This window comes from Hyperolius riggenbachi, chromosome 10 (genome assembly GCF_040937935.1).
Source record: "Hyperolius riggenbachi isolate aHypRig1 chromosome 10, aHypRig1.pri, whole genome shotgun sequence".
In the NCBI taxonomy this organism is placed as follows: domain Eukaryota; kingdom Metazoa; phylum Chordata; class Amphibia; order Anura; family Hyperoliidae; genus Hyperolius; species Hyperolius riggenbachi.
Window position 1 is genome coordinate 184,573,147 of NC_090655.1, and position 25,025 is coordinate 184,598,171.

Genomic DNA, 25,025 nt, shown 5'->3' on the forward strand with positions numbered 1-25,025 from the left:
GAGTAGATTTTGTATGGTAAATAGCTGTTTCCTATCTGATTCCAGAGTAAGGCGCTTGGGTGATATGGTTTGAGGACCTGAAACTCTATCTGAGCCCATCTAGCATGTGGGCCACGTTCCCACCAGACCACCATCTGTCTAATCTGCCCAGCAACATAATAATTGTATAAGTTTGGCACTGAGAGTCCACCAGCATGTCTTTGGAGTGTAAGTATAGGTCTAGCAATGCGTGGGGGTCTGCAGTGCCAAATAAATCTGAACAATGCTCTCTGTAATGGGATTAGAAATGATTTGGGAATCCAAAAAGGAATTGCTGAGAATACATATAACAGCTTGGGGAGAGAGTTCATCTTAAATGATGCCATACGGCCAAACCAGGAAATATGATAATCTTCCCATTTATGGAGATCCGAGATTATTCTGTTTATAATGGGAGTAACATTGTGCTTTATAAGATTTGAAGTTAATGAGGTAACCTGGATACCAAGATATTTTATGCTAGACTTTTGCCATTTATAAGAGAAGCTAGATTTTAGGGTGTTCATAGTTTGTGGCGTTAAGTAAAAAGGAAGTATTTCCGATTTAGTGGCATTTATTTTGTAGTTTGATAGCTGGCCGTACCTGGAGAGCTCTGCATGTAATACAGGGAGGGAGATTATAGGATTTACAAGGGACAGAAGGACATCGTCCGCATATAGTGAAATTTTAAAGGTGGACCTACCTATTGTGATGCCCTTTATGTCAGGGTTGTCCCTTATCCTTGCAGCCAGTGGCTCTATGGATAAGGCAAAAAGCAATGGGGACAGGGGACAACCCTGCCTGGTTCCATTGGAGATATGGAAATAATCATTAGGATTGGTATACGGGATCTTTATAGCTACTTTAGGATTTGAGTATAATTTATGGATAGCGTTTAGATAAATGCCTCCTATACCCATTTTGTCCATGGTTTGGAACAGGAAATCCCAGCTTAGCCTATCAAAGGCTTTTTCTGCGTCCAAACCAAGGAGGGCAGTTGGAAGTTTATAGAAATTGATATGATCAATTAAGTTGACTATTCTGCGGATGTTATCACCTGCATATCTCCCAGTTATGAATCCGACTTGGTCTGCATTAATTAAGGATGGCATCATGGGGGAGAGCCTGTTGGCGAGGATTTTTGAGAATATTTTTAAGTCTGCGTTTAGGAGAGAGATTGGTCTATAATTAGTCATCTCTAATGGGTCCCTATCAGGCTTGGGAATAAGTACCATGTGAGATTGTGTCATGGTCTCTGGAATATTTTCTACCCCCATGAAGCCATAAAAGAGTTGTCAGTTTGGGTGTGAGGATTGATTTAAATTTTTTATAATAGGCCACTGAGAAGCCATCGGGTCCTGGCGCTTTGTGTGGTTGTAAGTTTTTTTGAGAACCTCAAAAACCTCTTCATTGTCTATTTCTTGATTGAGGGCTTCTAATTGGGCCTGAGAGATGCGTGAGAGCTTACAAGATTCTAAATAATTAGAGATGTCGGATAATGCTGGAGAATGTTGACCAGTGGAGTTACTTAAATTGTATATAGATTTAAAATAGTTTTTAAATAAAGTTGATATGACCCGTAGATCATAATGAGTAGTGCCTCTTTTATCCTTGAGTGCAAAAACCGCATTTCTAGATTTTATGTCCCTCAGTTTCTTTGCAAGGATTGTATGTGCCTTGTTACCCCTTTCATAGAAAAGCTGTCTAGTGAATAAAAGTGCTTTCTCTACCCTGACATATTGCAGTTCAGCCAATTCTTTGCGCTTTAATTCTAATTGGGCCAGGGTGGTTTTTTTCGGGGATTTTTTGTGGCTTTCTTCTATTTCCATAATATTATCCAGTAAAACTTTAATTTTCTGGTGATATTCCCTGTTTTTGCACTAGCTATACCAATTAATTTCCCTCTAATACAGGATTTATGGGCTTCCCAAACCGTGGAAAATTGGGGGACCGAACCTTCATTAGTGTCGAAATCATTTTTAAGGCTTTCTTCGATACTAAGAACTGTTTCCTCATCCGTTAGTAAACTATCATTCAATCTCCAGACTGAGGGAATCTGAGGGTTACGTGCTAAATTTAAAATCAGCTCCACCGGGGCGTGGTCGGACCAAGTTATTGGACCAATCTTAGAGGAGGTTAAAGTCGAGAGTAAGTTTGTAGAAATAAAAAAATAATTAAGTCTGGAGTAGGAGGACGAAGTGTGTGAAAAGAAAGTGTAATCTAGTTCCGTAGCATGCAGAGCTCTCCAGGCATCTATATATCCAAATTGTTTTAACAGGGTCCTAAACTGGCGAGCTACTTTACAGATTGAGGGAAATGAAAGCGGTTGAAGATCAGATTTCCTATCTTTAGTAGGTGAAATTATTAGATTAAAATCGCCACCCAAAATGATGTTAGGGCATCTCAGTTTTTCTATTTTCAAGAGAACCTTTTCTACAAATTGCAATTGATGGTCATTGGGGGCATAGATGGAGGCTAAGGCTACCTGAACGCCGTGCAGGGAACCTTCCACTATTAGATCGCGTCCCTTGGGATCACTGTGCACCTTAGAAAGTATGAATGGACATTTGTGATGTACTAAAAGGGCTACCCCCGCTTTTTTGACGTTAGCACTAGCTAAATAGGCGGTAGGGTATGTTTTGCTTTTTAGGTAACCAGGTTTCTGGGAGGAAAATCTAGTTTCCTGTAGGAATATAAAATCTGCTTTGGAGCGTTCCAGATCCTTTAAGGCTAGATATCTTTTACGCACAGAATTTAACCCTTTGGTATTTAAGGTTAGTACTTTTACCATTTTGTATTATAGTGGAATATAGCTGAATGAATGCCTGGATCCCAAGGGAGGCTCAAGGCAGCATAAGTATTATATGTATGGTAGGCCCCATGGTTGACAGAGGGGATAGAAGAGAGAGGAATGAAGGTAAGAGAAGAAGATAAAGAGAAAAGAATACCCTGGGGGTAAATTACCCCCTGGTCTAACACGCTTAGTCTAATACATTTGCTAACTGCATTCAAACCTGTAAAGTGAAAAAAGATTAATTGCAACAAGCAGTGAGCAAATAATGCAGTGAAAACGGCTATAATATTAAGTATTGCAAGGGTGCCAGCACTCCCTGCTTGGGCGCGACCCACTTCGCGCCACATAGGGGGTAGCATGAGGACTACGTTAGAGTCAGGCCTTTCAGGCCCACCGCGGCGGGGCCGCAACTACAATAGGAGAGAGAGGAGTTCCCATCACACTTATGATTAAGGAGCGTCATTATTGATGATCGGATCCAGCAGTATAGCTCAGTCAAATGTGTGGTTTGGAGATCTATTTGGAGGAAGAGTCGGAGACACAATTCCTTTCGGTGTAGGGGATGTTGCTTTTGCTGTCTTCGGCATTTTTAGACCCAGTCCTTTTAAGAGATCCGGTGCGTCTGAAGGGTCAGCTATAGCATGGTAGGTGCCATCTTTAACAGCTATTAGCTTGAAAGGGTATCCCCAGCGATATTGAATTCCTTTATCACGCAGTAAGGTGGTTACTGGTTTTAGCTTGCGGCGTTTAGCCAGCGTGATTGGGGAAATGTCACTAAAGATCTGTAGGTCGTGGCCTTTAAAATTGTAAGAAGACATGTTCCTTATCGCGAAGGATATAGCATCTTTTGCCTCAAAATAGTGAAAGCGGGCCACTATATCTCTTAATAAGGGAGCTCCCTCGGGTCTTGGGCCTATCGCTCTATGCGCCCGATCAAAGCGCCACATAGATCGGTCCATATCCGGGCAGATTGTGCTGCAAAGCTCTGTTAAGTATGTCTTAATGTCCGCAGGTTTGACTGTGTCCGGGACCCCCCTGAATCGTAGATTGGATCTACGGTCACGATTCTCGTGGTCTTCCTGGGCCCTTTGCATGTCTGCAACCGTGTCAGTCAGCTTACCGTTCTCCTCCTCGAGCTTGGTACAGCGTTTCTGAAGGTCCTCCACATCCAGCTCAACTTTTGAGGTACGGTTCGCTACCAGGGAGACTTCGGACCGGAGGTCAGCAAGTGCAGCAGCCACTGCTTCCTTCACGGTCGAGGAGATCGTTTTTTGAAAATCCGCCAGGCAGGCTTCAAGGACTGGTTTAGTAACGTAGTCCACGGATTCGCCCTTCTGTGCCTTGGACGCCATTTTTGATTGCGCAGTAGGTTGTACAGGCCTCAGGAAGTAAGAGTCCAGTTTGCGACTTTCAGGGGCGGCCAGCCGTTTAGAACGTCTCATGCGGGAACAGCGGGATGTCACAAGCCCGAATCCGGAGGATTCAATCCTGTTGCGCGGGTTTTGAAGCTGAGCTCTTAGCCTAAGCAGCCATCTTCCTTCGCGCCGCGCATGCGCCCCCCTACGTCTGCCTTCTTTGACTCTATTTCCCGACTATTCTGTCCTGTCCTTGTGAGGCACGCCACTGCTGCAATCGCATTGGCTGCCTCATTCCAGTCTGTCTTGTCTTGGACGTTTGCTGTCACTTAACCTCCTTGGCGGTAACCCCGCCATGGCGACGGGGGAAGCCCTCCAGGAAATCCCGTTCTTTGAACGGGATTTCCTGATTGAAGTGGACGGGGGGATGCCGCTGAGCAGCGGCTATCATGTAGCGAGCCCTGGGCTCGCTACATGATATAAGAAAAACAAAAAAGAAAAATGCTGCGCTGCCTCCTGGCGGAATTTTTTATACCGCCAGGAGGGTTAAGCAGTGACTAGTTAAGCAAACGTTCATTCTGTTACCTGTCCTGATCTCCTGAGTTCTGGTTTATGCGCTCAGCGCTACCTTGCGCTGAGCCACTACAGTGAAAGGATTGTCTGTGGCTGTTCGGATCTACGCCTGCTCTGTGCGCCACATCTCCTGTTGGAGTCAGTCCTCTCCTCCACTAAACTGGGGATATCCTGGTTCCTTGTGCTAGCGTTTGTACCTCCTTCACGTCAGAATCCGCATGGTGTGCTGACCGTGGAGGATATACCACCAAGCGTAACAGTCCTAAACAGGTGCTCTAGAGTAGTTTTTGCTAATATAGTAGTTGCTGTGCAATGAAAAAGATATTCTTTAAAAGACCTCTCATGAAGAAGAATCTATCACTATGTTTAGTTTATTTGAATTTTCATATAGGCTGTTGCAATTCTCTTAACACATTGATTGTAAAGGTAGCCATACACTGATCGATATGACTAACCTATAGATCCCTCCCATTATTTGATATCGATCAGAGGTATCCATCTCCCTCTTTGTCCGTGGCATGATTCCGGTCTCTTCTCTCCCCTCTGGCCGCTCCTTCATTTATTCACTCTTGGGTCCCGGGGTGCCTGTATGATGTATACTATAGAGGGTGAACACTAGGGGCACTGTGGCATGTGCCTTATGGGTCACATAAGGTTCATGCCACAGTGCCCCTAGTGTTTGCCCTCTATAGTATACATCAGTGATGGCTAACTTTGGCACTCCAGCTGTGACAAAACTACAAATCCCATCATGCCTCTGCCTCCCCGAGTTATGCTTAGAGCTGTCAGAGTATTGCAATGCCACATGGGACTTGTAGTTCCTCCACAGCTGGAGTGCCAAGGTTAGCCATCACTGGTATACATCATACATTCACCCCTCTAGTATATGGCCTCTAGCATTTGCATCACACAGGTGCCAGGGGGAGGAAGCAACAGCCAGTGTTAGAGGGAAGGGACAAGAACCAAGCAGCGGAGAGGTGAAAGTAGCTGCGTCACTCATCGAATTGAATGCTGCTTGCGATGCACTCCCAACCCACAGCCGATCAACCAACATTTCCCATCCTGCACGATCGACTGCATCAACAGATTTCGTCCGAAAATCCTTTCGACCGGGAATTATTTGCACTATCGATTTCAAGCAGATTAGACCAAATGATCAAAATGCCCAGATATCGATCCAGAAATTAGAAGTGTACAGTGATGTGAAAAACTATTTGCCCCCTTCCTGATTTCTTATTTTGTGCATGTTTGTCACACTTAAATGTTTCTGCTCATCAAAAACCGTTAACTATTAGTTGTAACGATTGGGGAATTATTTCCGTTGTCAGCGCACAAGATGCGCGCTGACACTGCAGAAATCCCCCATAAGCGTATAAAATAACAGAACCCAGCTTTGGTGCAATGCACCTGTAAAGGGAAATTCCTACCGGCAGATGGAGCTGTGGAGTGCAGAGGATTAAACCCTCTGCACTGCCACAGATGCCAGAAGGGAATTGTATGAGGTGAAGCAATATAGGGCAAGATAGCCCTTGGGGGGAGAGAGAGAGAGAGAGAGAGAGCGCGCACAGAGACAGAATGTATGTGTGTCCACCAATCTAGTGACGAACACACAACAACGAAAACCGAAGTGGGAACGCAATCGCAAGAATGGCGATTGCTAATAGCGACACCAGACTGAGTAATACAGAGCAAAGGAACAGAATAAAGACAGAACTGATAACAAACAGTAATCCAACACACAGGAGCAGACAGGACTAACTACACGCGGTCACCACACGTTAGGCGCAATAGCGACAAAGCACGTGCGCGGCACGGTCACCACACGAGAAGCGCAATAGTGACAAAGCGTACCAACCCTGACTAACCAAAGAAGCACGAAAACAGAGAATGCGAACGCTTGCCAAACGGTTACCTCACCGAGACAACAGCAAGCGTTCGTTCCAGACAGACAGATGGAGCAACCAGTAGCAACCGGTGCTCTGGTTACATCCCCACACAGAGTACAGAAGGAACCACCGCCTCTACCGCTAGGGCGAATGCAATCCCAACAGACAGAACGATTTCCTGTCGACCGCCGCTGGCGACAAGACAATCGCAACAGATAGACAGTACAAAGCAATACAGGTAACAAACAACCTGACTATGCTAACAGGAATGCTAGGGCACTCCCAAGGAACTACTCTAAGATAGCAATATTAGCAAACAGTAAGCAAAGGGATGAGACTCCAGGTAAGTAAGCAGGAACAAACCATCATGACCAGCAAGGAATTCTGGGAGGAAATATTTATACTGCAAGCCATCAGAGGAAGCAGCTAAGCAATTTGCATGACAAGTGGATGCAAAATCCTCACCAGAACAGCAACTCTGCAGCTTGCAGAGTGGAGACAGGTCTCTTTTTCCAGGGACCTGCAGCACTCAGACCTAACAAATGGTCAAAAAGCTGTCTGCCTGTGCAGACAGCAGAGCAGATCATTACATTAGTCAAAGATAACATAATTGAACACAAAATGCAGTTTTAAATTGTTTTTTATTATTTAGTGAGGGGAAAAAAAACTCCAAATCTATATGGCCCTGTGTGAAAAAGTGATTGCCCCCCTTGTTAAAAAATAACTTAACTGTGGTTTATCACACCTGAGTTCAATTTCTGTAGGCACCCCCAGGCCTGATTACTGCCACACCTGTTTCAATCAAGAAATCACTTAAATATGCGCTATCTGACACAGAGAAGTAGATCAAAAGCTAGACATCATGCCAAGATCCAAAGAAATTCAAGAACAAATGAGAACAAAAGTAATTGAGATCTATCAATCTGGTAAAGGTTATAAAGCCATTTCTAAAGCTTTGGGACTCCAGCGAACCACAGTGAGAGCCATTATCCACAAATGGCAAAAACATGGAACAGTGATGAACCTTTCCAGGAGTGGCCGGCCAACCAAAATTACCCCAAGAGCGCACAGAAAACTCATCCGAGAGGCCACAAAAGACCCCAGGACAACATCTAAAGAACTGCAGGCCTCACTTGCCTCAATTAAGGTCAGTGTTCACGACTCCACCATAAGAGACTGGGCAAAAACGGTCTGCATGGCAGACATCCAAGGCGCAAACCACTTTCAAGCAAAAAGAACATTAAGGCTCTCCTCAATTTTACTAAAAAAATCTCAATGATTGCCAAGACTTTAGGGAAAATACCTTGTGGACCGACAAGACAAAAGTTTAAATTTTTGGAAGGTGCGTGTCCCGCTACATCTGGCGTAGAAGTAACACAGCATTTCAGCAAAAGAACATCATACCAACAGTAAAATATGGTGGTGGTAGTGTGATGGTCTGGGGTTGTTTTGCTGCTTCAGGACCTGGAAGGCTTGCTGTGATAGATGGAACCATGAATTCTTCTGTCTACTAAAAAATCCTGAAGGAGAATGTCCGGCCATCTGTTCGTCAACTCAAGCTGAAGCGATCTTGGGTGCTGCAGCAGGACAATGACCCAAAACACACCAGCAAATCTACCTCTGAATGGCTGTAGAAAAACAAAATGAAGACTTTGGAGTGGCCTAGTCAAAGTCCTGACCTGAATCCTATTGAGATGTTGTGGCATGACCTTAAAAATGCGGTTCATGCTAGAAAACCCTCAAAGCTGAATTAAAACAATTCTGCAAAGATGAGTGGGCCAAAATCCCTCCAGAGCACTGTAAAAGACTCGTTGCAAGTTATCGCAAATGCTTGATTGCAGTTATTGCTGCTAAGGGTGGCCCAACCAGTTATTAGGTTCAGGGGGCAATTTCTTTTTCACACTGGGCCATGAAGGTTTTTTTTTTTTTTTTTCTCACTAAATAATAAAAACCATCATTTAAAACTGCATTTTGTGTTCAATTATGTTATCTTTGACTAATAGTTAATGGTTTTTGATGAGCAGAAACATTTAAGTGTGAAAAAAAACATGCAAAGGAATAAGAAATCAGGAAGGGGGCAAATAGTTTTTCACATCACTGTATGTCCACCTTAATTCCCCACTACAACAATCATTCCTTTTTAATGTTGTAATCCATAAGTGCCCTGTCGATACAGAGAGGAACTGCAATGCATGCAGACTACTTGAAGGTCTCCTTTCTAATTACATTTTACCTGCTTAATTATGCTAAATGACTTCTGCACTGACTGATGTTAAACGAATCATCCTAAAAGTTAATGAGGTAGAAAAGAGGACTAATGTGCAGTTTGCCAGAAAATAAATAAGGTAATTACGTGTGTGCAGGCAAAAAAAAATATGGTGCTATTTTATTACTTTTCTGATCCAAAAATCTGGAGTACAGGTGATATAAGAACTCAAATTGGCCTACAAGAGAAACCTACTTACTTGAGTTCATCAAGTAAGTTTCGGTAATTCTGGTCAATAGCTTTTACTTGAGGCTCAGTTTAAAAGGAAAATGTGTTCTTTTAGGTTAACAGTGTGGTTTTTCAGATTAGAACAACCTTAAAGGGAACCTGGGGCAAGGGACATATGGTGGCTGACCTATTTCTTTTTATGCACATTGCCTGGCTGTCCTGCTGCTCCACTGACTTTATAGGTGCCCATAAATCTAGTGATTTTAGCGACCATTCAACCAAGAGACAGATCTCTCTCTGATGAGAGAGAGATCTGTGGCTCCCATAAACCGCAGGCCAATTCCCGATCGAGTTGAGCATGAAATCTTTCAGGAATCTGCCTGACCTAGCCTCTCCGCTCCCGGCAACTGCCCCCCCATATGAAGATGTACGCCCCTACCCCAAACGCAGCAACCCAAAATCCAAGCACCCCTCTTCTTCCCACCTGTGCATGAATACCTTACCTGTCATGCCTGCCTCTGTCTCTGCAACTCTTCCTCACACACGCACCTCCCTATGGTTGCCAGAGAATTGCACGTGTGTTACATCACATGGGTGGGAAGAAGAGTGCGGCGACTGAATCTGTGGTGGACACACACAGGGTAAAGTATTCATGTGCGGGCACCGGGGGTCCCATTGTGTTAGTTGCCCATTCCGATATTGCATGTTTTTACTGCCGCACACCCAATTGAGCACGTTGGCCCGAGATTTTGCAGCATGTCATAGATGCATGCAACCAGTTTTGGCCTCAAATTGGTCATATCTTCAGTGCTCTTGACAGTACCGATTTTCATGAGATTTGATTATAATTTTCGAATCGGATGGTTGATCAGCCACTAAGTCGAGTAATGCATAGTTGCCTCCATTCTTTTAGCCATTGACCCTGACCAAGCATGCAGATCCGATGTTTATGACAAAAATCTGCCAAGATTAGCTGTCTACTTGTTTCAGGTGTGTGATGTAGACACTACTGACTAGACAGATCAGTGATATTCCAGGCAATTGGTATTATTCAAAAGAAAAAAAAAATATGGCAGCCTCCATGTGTCTCTCACCTTGGGTTCCTTTTAAATTCAGATAGAATAGGGAAACCTATTTCTAATTGATACACATTCACTTATTTTGCTGTTAAAGTGTACCTAAAAGTGACATTAAACCTATTATAATGAAGATTTCCCTATGCACAGTGTTGACAGTACTCACAATCAACTTAGAGACTCTGAAGCCTCTTTTTTTTTTTTTTTTTTTTTTTTTTTTTTTTTTATATTACACAATCCTGTTTAACACATTAGCTCTACCTTTTCCGCCGCTGTAATCTATCTACATCCCCCCTAACTCTCTGGCTGAGCTATGAGCTGGAGCTCTGCCTCTCAGCATGTCTGTCAGCCCAGATCGCCGCCTCTCCCCGCCCCTCTCAGTCTTCCTTCGCTGAGGGGGTCGGGGAGAGGCGGAGATCCGCCACTGATAGACGGCGCATGGAGGCAGAGCTGCGGCTCATAGCTCTGCCTCCAACAGCAGCAAAATCCACGACCAAGAAAGTCATGGATTTTGTGGGGGAGAGGGAGGGGGGAGTTGGGGGGGGGGGGGATTTAGATAGATTACAGCCGCGGGGATGCGTCGGTTTAGGTAGGGCTAATGTGTTAAACAGAATTGTGTAATAAAAAAGGATTCTTAAGAAGCTTCAGAGTCTCTGCGTCTCCTCCTACTTATTATTTTTATTATTTTTTTGACACAATGGGCCTTATGCAATTTGAGCTGATAAAAAGCTCACAGCCTGCAAGCTCTTCATTACCTGACAAATTCAATTTCCAGCTTCACCTGAGCAATGTGCGCGTATTAAGTGCATTAACTCTGGCAAAGTAGCTATTCGCCTGAGACATGATCCTGTGTGCTGAGCGATGGGGAGCAAGGTTTTGTGCTGTCCTTCAGCACCACATCACTGCAGCCTCACTTCCTCGGGAGGATTGTGTACGTACCCCACTTCTTCTCTACTTAAAAGAACACTGAGGCCCCGGTGAAAGCATCTTCATAGCTCCTGCCGGGGCTCCCCATTAGGTGAACCAATAAGAATTTAAGAAGATTCTCATTGCTCCACCTAGTGGACCAAAAGAAAGCACAGCAGGACCTATGGAGATGGTTGTGCCAGTTCCAGTGCTTTCTAAAGCAGAGGAGGAGAGCAGCAGTGGCAGACACAGCTGGTCCAGCTAGGCAGTGCAGAGCGATGGCGCCAGGAGAGCCTAGCATGCCTCAGTGGACATCTGCTAAGTGCCTGGTGGCTTTAGTGGCTGCGAGCGACCAGACTGTTGGCCAGGAGGAGATTCTTTTATCAAGGCGAAGAAACAAATGACAGATGAAATACAAGAAGTATATATATTTTTTTTAATTCCTTAATAAAGTTTTAATATTCTTAACACTTAATGAGTATAAAGGCAAATGTGACCCAATTTACCTGGAAGAGGCTGTACTTCTGGGGGGTCCCCTTATTAAAGGAGGCTCCCAGATTCCAACATGAGTCCCCCAGGACCTAAGCACCTCCTCATGGGCACTGGAGATGGGGAAGAGACCCTTGTCCATGATATGTGCTCTGTAGCAGAGGGGGAGGCTTTGTCACCCCTTTGTTACAGAGCTCCCCATATTATGTACCATGTGGCAGCCTGCATGGGTGAGAAGAAGTTAGATGAAAGGGGGCCTATGCCATTTTATTTTTTATTATGAAAGACCACGTACCACCACCTCCAAAGCTTTAATTGACCTGAGCTCTGAACCGATGACTTTTTGCCCATGTTTGATGGGAAGCATCACATCCTGGTGCATCTTACTATTTCTTAGGGGTAAAATAATTTGCCACGCAAGTATTGTTGTTTTTTTGTTTGTTTGTTTTTTACTGCCCAGCTGGTTGACAATTACGGTGGAATTGTGTGACTATCCCATTACCTAATTTTGAAGCTCGACCAGCACTTACTGCTGGTAAATTCAGGAATTGAATAGGGCCCGCTGTATTTTTTGATCAATTCTCCACATAATCACCACCTTTATCATTGTTTACAAGATTTTCAATCTCTTTGCTGTAGTAGTTTTCTCACCTATTTGCTGGAGCAATTGGAGGGGGGGGGGGGGTTGAATTGAAATTTAGAAAATATAAAGGTGCCTACTATGGCCTCTATTCATAAAAGACTGTGCGATTTAAAATAAAATAAAATAAAAAAAGCTTAGTCATTAAAGTACCGCATTTGGTATTTTAGACTTACAGGAACTCCAGTGAAAATAATTTAATAAAAAAAAGTGCTACATTTTTACAATAATGTATAAATGATTTAGTCAGTGTTTGCTCATTGTAAAATCTTTACTCTCCCAAATTCACATTCTGACATGTATTACATGGTGACATTGTTACTGTGGGCAAGTTATGTAGCTGTTTCTAGCTGCTCTGGCTGTTACAGACAGCTTTAAACAGCCATTTCCTGTCTGTGAACATTGTTACATTGTGGCAGTTTGCCCAGAGTACCGCGGTATTCAGAGCCTCTTGTGGGAGGGGTTTCAGCAAAAAATTAGTCACACAGCGCCCCCCTGATGGTCTGTTTGTGAAAATCATTCTATTTCACATGTAAAGGGGGTATCAGCTACTGATTGGGATAAAGTTCAATTCTTGGTTGGAGTTTCTCTTTAAGTTCGCTAATTCATTAAAATGTTCACAAGTGCGGTAGAAGTTCGGTAGTTTACCGGCTTCAATTGACAAAAACATGTTCGGTAACAGCAGAGCAGTGTGGAGTTGTTTCTGTGTTGTTACATGCTGTTCCGTGCAGTGACAGCAATACAATAGTAAGATGCATTTCTGACATCCCTTTGGAATGTATATGTTTGTTATACTGCCTCTGCTCCCTCTGAATCTATCAATTAGGACCTGAGCCCACTAATGCAGTTGTACGCAGTTGTGTCCGCTTTTCAGCATCTGTAACAATGATGTGTTGCTGAATAGCGGACACAACTGTGTTAGCGGGTTCAGACCCTTAGTCTTAACATTTTATTTTATCGCCACGACACATGAACTGCAAGCAACATTAAACATGCCCTGCTTAGATAATTTCCCCACTAGCTCCTCTGCATCTTCAAACAGGAATCTGAAGGGTTACAGGGTCAACCTTTTTTGTTCCATTCTCTTTCCTTTCTGCTGCCTGGGGGTTACAAAAGCTGGACCCTCCTGAGAAGGCATCGCATAGTATCAACATCCGATCAGTGGGACTTGCAGGAGAGAGAGGCTGTTATTTTGGCTTCCTGCTCCTGTCAGTTATAGGTAATCCCTCTCTGCATCTGTGAGTCACGGTTCCGCCAAGTCTGCGCACTGTTTCCAACAGACCAGAGCTGACGGTAATGTTTCTGGGCTTTACCGAATGTTCCAGTGTTTATGAATTGACATTTACTGACTGGTGTTGAGGTATTTACCACACAAGCCAGTAATTTACCTCACTGCTCGGTAATTTCAGCTTTCCATGCGGTAATAGCCTTTGAATTGACATTTTCCTAAGTGCTGGGTAAAGTTTTCTGCATAACCTCATGCGGTAATGCTTTATGAATCGAGGCCTTTGTGTTTTATTTAAGTACATTATAAAGACCTGTAGGCATAAAAAAAATCCCCTAAAAGCAAAAACTGTAGCCAGCAAGTAAAGCACTCGCCATCCGCTTTATAACTATGCAGTCAGGTGACGCTAAGTTGTGAACCATTTCACTTTTGCACTGTAATTTGCTTTAGACCCTGTTTACACTTAATCAGTTGCTCTCAGTTAAAACTGAAAGAAAACAGATTTTTAAAGTAATGCCCATGTTTTCCTATGGCACAGTTCACACTTAACGTGTTTTAACTGAAATCTTTTTCACAATGCACTGCTGTGGAAAAAATGAGTACCAACGCATACCAAAGCATTAAAGAGAATCTGTACTCTAAAATTCTTACAATAAAAAGCATACCATTCTATTCATTCAATAAAAAGCATACCATTCTATTCATTATGTTCTCCTGGGCCCCTCTTTGCTGTTTCTGTCACTCCCTGCTGTGATCCTGGCTTGTAATTGCCAGTTTTAGGCAGTGTTTACAAACAAAAAACATGGCTGCTAACCAGCAAGTGACAGGCTCAGAGAAGCTGTCAGTGACAGAGCCTGCAGGGGGCGTGGAGAGGGTGTGCATAACTTCTATCCGATCACAGCAGAGCAGCACATTCCTGCCTAAGCTGGCAAAGGAAAGAAGATTAGATTAGATAACAGAGATAATACAGCCACTGTGCAACTAGGAAAGGATGCAGTAAGACAGACCACATTAGAACAGGTATAGGAACTTCTAGAATAGAAGAAATAAGGCTGACATTTTTGTTAGAGTCTCTTGAAGTGGTCCCTCAAAGGATTATTTTTGGAAAATGTGAATGGCTCTCCAAAAAAAAAAAAAAAAAAAAAAAAAAAATCATGTTGGCACTGTAAATATTTAAATTTTTGTTTCAAATGCTGCATAAATCCTAGTGTTTCAGGGTGACCAAGTGTCCCTTTGCTAATATGCTGTGAGAGTTCCGCATTCGCCAACAGTTGATGTGCATAGGTGAAGGAAAGCGGTCATGTCTCTCCTTAGTCATCCAAAAACATTGGTATTTATGCAACGTTTAAAATAAGATTAAAATCTTCTAAATGCTTTGATTTCTGGGTCTCTCTGTTCATAATTTGATCATAACTGATTGAAAAACCATTGCAATATAATTTGTATTGTAATTATGCAGTTTTTTATTTTCATGATGGATGACGTCTTAAATGTGAGTTTTCCTGGAAAGCTGCTCGGAGCTTACCCAAATAAAAGCTTTTAGATGCTGCTTATCAACCTAACATAAAGGATGTTTTGGATTAATTATGTAATGAACAGCATTCATCCTACCTGAAGAATTCTCTGAGGACTAATTGCTGTACTCCTTGATTAACTGCTCAGATGCTAGAATGTTAACCATGTCACTCTTTACATATTGATAACAGATTAGAAAACAATAAAGTATACTGCATAGACAGCCTTTTCTTTAGTGATTGTAAATTGAAAGTTCAATTTAGTAATTGAAGATTTGGCGGAATACTGGCAATCTTTTTTTACTGCCCCAAGGGCACCAAAGCAGCAGGCTCGCGGTATCGACGCGTTGCGCCCGGCCACTTGCGAGCTTCGTCAGGCTGTGCGCGGCTCGTGATTGGTTGAGCAGCCATCTTTATTCTCATTCCAATGGTGGGGCGGGGATTTACTGCGTTACTCCTTCCCCCTTCCCTCTATCCATTCCCATGGTAACCACCATAGCAATTCAGCTTTCAATACATAGTGGATGCAATTACATGCTGTTTCCTTATATCACTCTCTCAGCTCGGTTCACACCGCAGATAATTACATATATAGCTTGATCCATTATAAACCTCGTTTCCCAGAGGGCATGATCCAATCACTGTGGTCTGCCATTCTTCTTGGGGCATTTTTTCCATTATTGGCATTCCATAATCTGTTCATGATTTCCTTAGATTATAGTGAATTTCTATGTCCACGTATCAGTTTTTCTTCTTCTCACCCTCTCTCTATAACCCTATCTAAGTCTCAGTTCTTTCTAGATTTCTTTTTCTCCATATCGAGATATTACAGGAGTTCATGATATTTTACTGTATTATGGTAGGTAGGGGGCATAGTCCAGCTCACTATTCATTCCTTCAGGACTTTGTGCTCCCAGTAGGTATATCTACCTACTTTCCTGTTGTTTTATCATTTTAAGTCTGTCTCCCCCTCTCCTATTGACCATAATATGTGATATTCCTATTTTTTTTATTCCATCTGGATCACCGTTCTGCTCTATGCAGAAATGCTCAGCCACATTGTTGTCAGATCCGACAAAATTAGCTGCATGCTTGTTTCTGGTGTTATTCAAACACTACTGCATCCAAATAGATCAGCAGGGCTGGCAGGCAACTGGTATCGTCTAAAAGGAAATAAATATCGAAGCCTCCATATTCTTCGCATTTCAGTTGTCCTTTTTAAAGAGGAACTTTACATTTAAGGGTATACATTTACAGGGTATTAATTTTAAGGGTATTTTAGACAAAAATAATTTATACCAGAATTGAGCCAGAAGGGAACAGAAGTGAACTAGCACGAAACTCTGGGCTGTTGTTCATCTGCTTATTTTCTACAGCCTGCATAGAAGTATCTTCAATACCATATTGAACATACACCAGCTAAACATACAGCCAGCTAAATTTAAGCACTGCACACCCACTTACCAAACTACTGATGGTTTCACCGTGCCTCACCAACCACACCACTGCTGATCTTCGCTGGCTGCTCCATTGCTGAACTTCCCAGCAACTGATCCATTGCCGATCTTCAGACAAGCTACGTCATTACCAACCAGACACCCTATCTACCAATCACACACAGCTGGATTTTTTGCCTTCATTGATGTTCTGCCAACTTCACTGCTGATCTCCTGTGGACTGCTCCTTACCAGATTGATTATTGATGCAACTTTGCTGAACCCTTCAGCCACATCATTGGTGACATTTATATCATCTTGGTCTAACTGCTGTCCCCCTGTCTATGCTTCCACTCTCCACACCCCATCCTACCTTTTCCCTTCAGTACAAAATGTACCCCTTCCCTCCTATTCACTCCCTGACCCCTCCACCATTCCCAGCTATCTCCCTCCCCATCTCGCTCTCCCCCATCACCCCATGCTGTACCTCCACCTCCTTCTACACCTTGTCCCCCTTCTATTTCCCCGCACCCTCTCCCTTTCTGTCCTTAGACTCCCTTTTAGCCCTCAACCCCCAGGCACCTCCCTTCCCTCTCCCCCACAATCTACCCACACACCCCCTCGGCATAACCTTATTCCTATCCATCCTACTCCTAGGCATTCGCTTCCTGTTTCCTGTGGCCTCTAGAATGTCAGGTCCACCCGCAATAAGCTGCTCTCTGGAACTCGCTCCCTCCAGCCACCTGACTCGCCCCCACCTTTAATACTTCCACACAAGCTCTCAAGACTCACCCTTTCATGCTCGCATACCCCCCTATACCAGCACCATAATATGTTCTGCTAGACACCCTCTCAGCAGATGCACCTATTGTCTCCACCCCCACCCTTTAGATTGTAAGCCTCTGGCAGGGCCCTCCTCCCTAGTGTTTCCAGCTTGATTATGCAATCTTACTGACAATCACCCCTTTTGTGGACTAGAACAATCTCTATTTTGACCTATGACATTGTATTGTTATCAAATCCTTTGCATGATCTTGTTTTGTTGTGAGTTTCCTGTATGTCCTAACTTGTATGTTAACCCTTATCTATTGTGCAGCGCTGCGTAATATGTTGGCGCTTTATAAATACAATTAATAATAATAATAACTTTAACTAATGATTGAACCTTCATTCCAATCAGTAGCTTATACCCCCTTTCCCACAATAAAGCTTTACCTTTTCTGAAATAGAGTGGTCTGTATGGCTGATCTGGTGGTGAAACCCCACCCACAGTGTGATGTCTTGACAAAGCTCCTGACAGTTTGCGGTCTGTAAACCTCGTTGCATTGTGGAAAATGGCTTTTTTTCAACTGCCAAGCAAGCAATATCTCCCTCGGTACATAGAACTCTCCGTAATGAACATTCCGCACAGATCGCCTGGCAGAACTAAAGATGTCGTCACCTGTGGTAAATTTCAGAATGTAAATCGGGGAGAGGAAAGATATTTTTTTTACTAAGGGCAGACACTGACTAAATCTATAAAAAGGACTCCAGAATTCAGTCCTCTTACATTGTGCTTTGATGCGGACTTTCCTAGTTAAAGGGATACTGTAGGGGGGTCGGGGGAAAATGAGTTGAAGTTACCCGGGGCTTCTAATGGTCCCCCACAGACATCCTGTGCCCGTGCAGCCACTCACCGATGCTCCGGCCCCGTCTCTGGTTCACTTCTGGAATTTCAGACTTTAAAGTCTGAAAACCACTGCGCCTGCGTTGCCGTGTCCTCGCTTCCTCTGATGTCACCAGGAGCACACGGCGCAGGCCCAGACCATACTGGGCATGCGCAGTACGCTCCTGGTACCATCAGCGGGAGTGAGGACACGGCAACGCGGGTGCAGTGGTTTTCAGACTTTAAAGTCTGAAGTTCCAGAAGTGAACCAGAGGCGGGGCCGGAGCATTGGGGAGTGGCTGCGCGGGCACAGGATATTTGTGGGGGACCATTAGAAGCCCTGGGTAACTTCAACTCATTTTTCCCCTGACCCCCCCTACAGTGTCCCTTTTTAAAGGGAACCCAGATGTGAGTGATCTGGAGGCTGCCATGTTTATTTCCTTGAAAATAATGCCAGTTGCCTGGTTGTCCTGTTGATCTTTTGGCATAGTGTCAAAACCCTGGAACAAGCATATGGCTAATCCAGTAAAACCTGAGTTAGCTGAGTCAGTGTAACTCATCTGCATATGCCTGTTCAGAGTCTGTAACTAAAAATACTGTATTAGACACAGGATCAGGAGGACTGCCAGGCAACCGATATTGTTTCAAAGGAAATAAATATTGCAGCCTCCATATCAATCTTACCTCAGGTTCCCTACGGTTAGTAATTTGATATCTGAAGTGGTCCGCATTATCTTCAGGCTAGTGGAATGATTCCTGTCCAGTTCCATAACTTGTTTTTCCTACATCCTTTCTAATGCTGGGAATGCACGGTACGTTTTTGAGCCATTAAATGGATCGATTGATAATTTCCGACCTGTCCAATACCCTGCCGGATCGATTCCGCGCTCGATTTCGCATAGGGAACAATGCGTACAGATAAGGGAAAAATGCGTACAGATAAGGAAGATAAGCGAACCGAGCGCGGAATCTAATGCGGAAATCTATCTGACGCGAAATTGAGCGCGAAAAACGTACCGTGTATTCCCGGCATTAAGGTGGCTAAACACCGTACAATTTTTCTTACGGATTGTAACAAGTCAAAAATCTGACCAATGTACCACACTCGTACGTTACATTTTTTCCCAATTATGAATAAGATAATTGAAAGCTCAGAAAAATTATTGAAACTGTAAATCAAGTAGTTGAAAATCATCTCACACCATACAATTCTTAATAAAATTGGTCTGAAATTTACATGTCCAATCTCCAAAAATCGAACAAAAAATAGAAATTTGATCTGATTTTTCGATAGAAAACAAAGAAAAGCTCTCGCTTTTTCCAGACAACCTATCGAAATTATTGAATTGGTTAAAATAGGATTGTTTAATTGTATCGTGTGTGGCCGCTTTTAGGCATCTACTATTTTTTTTAATGATGCTTTAATGATTAATCTTGGATGAGTAATGATTCTACATACAGTCTTAATCCTAAATCGGATTTCCCTGGATTCCAATAGTCTTGTATTGTATTTTGAAGGACCACAATTGTGTGTAACAATATGTAGTTAAAAGGTTGTTTAACCACTTCGCCATATCTGGACGCATATATCCGTCCAGATAGGCAGTGGTGCTGCAGTCGTGTGCTGCGCGCGATCGGGCCCGCGCGCGCTCCCGCTGCCCCTCCGATCAGTGAATGGGAATATAATTCCCATTCACCGATCTAAGTCCCCGGCAGAAATACCGACGCTTTCTCATCAGAGAGCGTGGTATTTCTGCCCCCAGGAAACAACTTCTCTTCATTTTAGTTCCTAGATGCGACATCGTTCGCATCTAGGAATTTTTTGAATGTGGCCATCTTGTGGCCAAATAGTAAACTGCACCCACATACCTGTATTGAATAAAAATACATTATATTACATCTAAAATTGGCTATTTACCTCCCAAACTAAAATTACCCAAATACATTTTTGTATTAAAAAAAAAATAAAAAAAATTACAATTAAAAAAAAAATAAAAACTACATAAATAGTTACCTAAGGGTCTGAACTTTTTAAATATACATGTCGAGAGTATCTTATTAAATTTTTTAAAATTATAAGCTTGTAAATAGTGATGGACGCAAATTGATGGACGCAAAATAAAATATCGGCGCCATAAATTGTGATAGGGACGTAATTTAAATGGTGTAATAAGCGGGACAAATGGGCACATAAAATGCATGGGTTTTAATTACTGTAGCATGTATTAATTTTAAACTATAATGGCCAAAAACTGAGAAATAATGATTTTTTTCCATTTCTATCTTAATCTTCCTGTTAAAATGTATTTACAGTAAAGTGGCTCTTAGCAAAATGTACTACCTAAAGAAAGCCTAATTAGTGGCGGAAAAAACGAGATATAGATCAATTAATTTTGATAAGTAGCGATAAAGTTATTAGCGAATGAATGGGAGGTGAACATTGCTCGGATGCATAAGATTTTCGAAGCTGTAGGCTGAAGTGGTTAACCCTTTCAAATTCACGGTCAGACTAAGATGAGGAGCAATAGCAAAACAGCGTCAACTTTTCAGATCAGCGTTGCACGAAGTCCCCTTGCAAATAATATGTGGGTGCATTTGGGCTGCCTGTGACACCTCCAGATCTAGGAGGCTCACTGTCAGGCTCCTAAGCCCCATCCACCCCCCCCCCCCTCAACGGATGAACTAGTGCAAGTAAGGATTGTCATAAAGGTGCAAATAAATTTGAGATGACTGAGCATGATACAAATTGTTTTATGCTAATTATTTTGAAAATCTGAACTGTAAATTGACTATTGACTAATCAAATCTTGCAATGAAAGCATTTGGTCCATGTTCAAGCTTTGTGGATTTACAGTAATATTTGCATAATTCTGCATCAGCTTAGAAAGATTTGCATATTTCCAGTATTTACCTTTTTTTCATACTGGGTGTTGCATTACACATCCTGTAAAAGCAGGATTACAGTGTAGTTGAGGGGAAAGGTCGAAACGTGTGTGTTAAGGGCGAGATACAAAGTATACGGTACAACAATAATCTTCACCATAACTGCAAACGCTCATGTCATCCAGTAATGCACAGCATGCCTTGCATTATCCCGACTGATTCCGCTGCACTGCTAATGCACATAACCAAGAGTTTGTACTGGCTTTTACCTGTGTCTTGTCTTTGTTAATTGCTTCAAATAACTTCTTAGTGAAACAAAATTGCAGAATGGTATCATACATGTAAGTTTCTTGGCTAGGCGAAATGTTGTGATACGGTAAATTGTCTGGTTGTAAACGTTTATATCATTTTTAGTTATAACCTGGAGCAGATAACAAAGCATTGAGCCTTTAATATATTTACTATGGTTGTTTTTGTTTTGTTTTTTCCTCCCAGCCTCGGGCAGATCCAATACCCATCTGTAGTTTCTGTCTTGGGACAAAAGAATCAAACCGTGAAAAGAAACCTGAAGAGCTCATCTCTTGTGCTGACTGTGGAAGCAGTGGTAAGTTGGTTTACCTTGCGCCACTAAAGTCCTGTCTGGTGTTCAGTCTTGGAACTATTTTAAATATATGGATGCATTTGTCTAAAAAATATACATATTGACATTTCCACTAAACACACTTGGAGTGCAAACTAAAGTTTGCTCTTTTGATTTCCCATTTAAATATGTAATATAGGACAATGAGAGGATTTTTTTTTTCCTTGTAAGATGCTTGATTACCTGAGAAATTATTTTTCTGTTTCATTAATTTTTATTGTGGAAATTTCATAGCAAATTATGCAATCAGCAGTCTTCGAATATAGAAAAGAAAGCTAGTTTACAGCAAAAAATCTACCCTGAAGTAAAACCAAAAGATTCACTTACCAACATGGGGGACAAACCTCCATAAAAGTTATACTAGCAGCTCAAACAATCACAACGTTTATTGTGCTTTGCTCAGTCTAACGCATTGGTACTTCACCACCCTATGCTTAATTTTGGAAGGCTTTTAATACTGTTTCCAGGATCTTCTTCCTCATCGAAAAGGGTTTGTTGGCAGGTCAGGAAGATTGCGTTATAGAGGCAAGTAAAGAAAAAGCCTAAGGGCTTGTTTACACTACAAAAGCTTTTATAAGCGCTTTGTGATTTTAAAAGCTCTTTCTAATGTTGTCTAATGTGTGTGTTCTCATTGGAGAGATGTGATTTTGTAAAAATCCTCCATAGCATTGCATTAGGAAGAGCTTTTTAAAATCACTAGCATTTAAAAAGCTCTTGTAGTGTTAACACGCCTTAAGGCCATGTTCACAGCGGTGTGTTTTAACGTGGCCTGCTGCACCACCTATGCAATATTCCCAGTGCAACGGGTTCATTGCAGAGTTACGGGTTGAGGTATGCAGTGCATTACTGTTAAACATGCGTGTTGTCAGTAAAAAAAGAAGCATCATTTAATTGACTCAAAATTTATAGAGTAGCGCTCAAATTTGGTTATCGACTCCACATGCACTATGATGTCATAAATTCTTGGAAAGACAGCAGTCAGCCACCTCTGAAATGCACAACACACCATGCCCCCCCCCCCCCCCCCCCTAAGGGTAACTACTCACCAGATGCTGAGACCTCAATGGTCTATCTGCGCTTGCGGGGTGTATGGCCACCCCCAGCCTCTAAGGCAATCTCCGGCTGCTGTCTTCCTCCATCCTGTAGAGTCTTCCAGCACACCTCACAAAGTAAAAAACAGCAAAAATCTATTAAGCCTTCGCACTCTCGCATGCAAATGTTCAAACAAATGCATTCACAGATTAACTCATCCAGGCACAGCTGTTATCCCTACAGCTAAGTTAAAAGCCGGGGTTTTAGTTCACAGAAGAATGCATTCTTATGCTTAGTCACCTATATGGCGCAGAAGTACCCAGGTAAACATAGGTGTCCTAACTCTGGCCCTGTAACATGCATAGTGCAGACATGCAAACACATTCATTGCATCAAACCTATCAATGGATTAGGATCACACATCCTGACGTCCTCTCTTGGGACAGACAGTGCATCTTACCAATCGCACAAAGGAGCTAACGTTATGTGTCCATGTGCACCACACACATACACCAGCATAAGCTGTGTGCATGCTGTCACACAGCTTATGCTGGTGTATGTGCGTGGTGCACATGGACACATAACGTTAGCTCCCTTGTGCGATTGGTAAGATGCACTGTCTGTCCCAGGAAAGGACGTCAGGATGTGTGCTCCTAATCCATTGATAGGTTTGATGCAATGAATGTGTTTGCATGTCTGCACTATGCATGTTACAGGGCCAGAGTTAGGACACCTATGTTTACCTGGGTACTTCTGCGCCGTATAGGTGACTAAGCATAAGAATGCATTCTTCTGTGAACTAAAACCCCGGCTTTTAACTTAGCTGTAGGGATAACAGTTGTGCCTGGATGAGTGAATCTGTGAATGCATTTGTTTGAACATTTGCATGCGAGCGTGCGAAGGCTTAAAGAGACTCTGAAGCGAGAATAAATCTCGCTTCAGAGCTCAAAGTTAGCAGGGGCACGTGTGCCCCTGCTAAACCGCCGCTATCGCGCCACACAAAGGGGGTCCCTTCACCCCCAAACCCACCCCAGCACGACTTGGTCGTGCATTTGGTCGCTCCTGGAGGCAGGGCTAACGGCTGCAGCCCTGCCTCCAGTCGCGTCTGTCAGCGGCGCATCGCCGCCTCACCCCCGCCCCTCTCAGTGAAGGAAGACTGAGAGGGGCGGGGGAGAGGCGGAGATATGCGCTGACAGACGCGCGTGGGGCAGGGCTGCGGCGGTTAGCCCTGCCCCAACCAGGAAGCGCTCCCCCGCATTACGGAGGGGGATTTGGGGGTGAAGGGACCCCCGCTAAGCCGCGCTATAGCGGCGTTTTAGCAGGGGCACACATGCCCCTGCTAACTCTGAGGTCTGAAGCGAGATTTATTCTCGCTTCAGTCTCTCTTTAATAGATTTTTGCTGTTTTCTAGCCACACCCCCTTCAGCACCTCCCTTTCCTTAATAATTTATTTAATGTCCTAACTAGAGGCGATGTGCCTGGATATATGTATTTTTTTCACAAAGTAAAAAGACTCCAAATAGTATAACAATATCCTCTGCTTTTTCTTAAAAATATTACAAAATGTGCACTAGCACCTTAAGACACAAACAGCAGTGTGGGTATCAAGATATGCCACTGGACCAGCCTCGCTAGGGGAGCAATGGACCAAGCTATCCCTGCTAAGCTACCCACTCGGGGCCCCACAAACGTTGGGCTCAGCCACACTGCGTCCAGTGTGCTTGCAGCTAACACTTCACAGCCGGACTCTGCCTAACTTTTCGCTGCTATGGCAACTCATCCGGGGCCCATTTCAGTGCAGCAGACAAATACAACCCATGTCCTGAGATCAACATCCATATATACAGTTAATATTTCAAGCTTCAGAGTGGACAACATAAGCTGTATTGGCTTCAGTGCATAAACACCTCCACGACACACCCACAAGACTGGGCACTCACCCTTTCCCAATGACCCCCTGTGAGATGGGTCAGATACGCTTCTGGGATACTCTCAGGCGATCCCCAGCCTATACCGATCCACTTCCCGTTTTTAGCTGCACAGTCTTCATAAAGGATTCACCTCAAAATAAAAGTACATAGCTCTCCATAGCGTAAAACTGTCCAACAGTTTATTAAAATGCACATTCACATGCTCCCAGATGTATTGTTAGGCATAGAGTTTTATTGGGCTCTCCCCCATGCGGTGGCCAACCGACTGGGCTACTTGGCGAACCGACGTCTCAGGTGTCCAACTGCCTCGCCGTCCGACCGATCCACGCTGGATCACCACTTCCTCTTATGTAACCCTGCCCTACTAGTTTTGTCATCTTTATACAAACAAGATCGCGCTACTGCTTTTAGTGAGTCCTTGCTACCATATATATGAATCAATTGTCCATAAGACCTGTCCGGCAGGTCCAATATATTCCTTCAAGCTAGACAGTGGGCGTTCAATACAGCTAAGGCTTCTGTGTATATATGTTACGGCCAGAACCCGA

General features: G+C 43.3%; 1 protein-coding gene across 7 annotated transcripts in view; it reads left to right on the forward strand.

Annotated features, from left to right (window-relative positions):
• KAT6B (lysine acetyltransferase 6B) overlaps nt 1-25,025 on the forward strand; it is a 220,997-nt gene that overhangs the window by 54,570 nt on the left and 141,402 nt on the right. For all 7 annotated transcript variants that reach the window (XM_068255372.1, XM_068255375.1, XM_068255371.1 and 4 more), the window contains exon 3: nt 21,370-21,478. In XM_068255372.1, the coding sequence (XP_068111473.1) occupies nt 21,370-21,478 (109 nt within the window). The remainder of the gene's footprint in view (nt 1-21,369; nt 21,479-25,025) is intronic.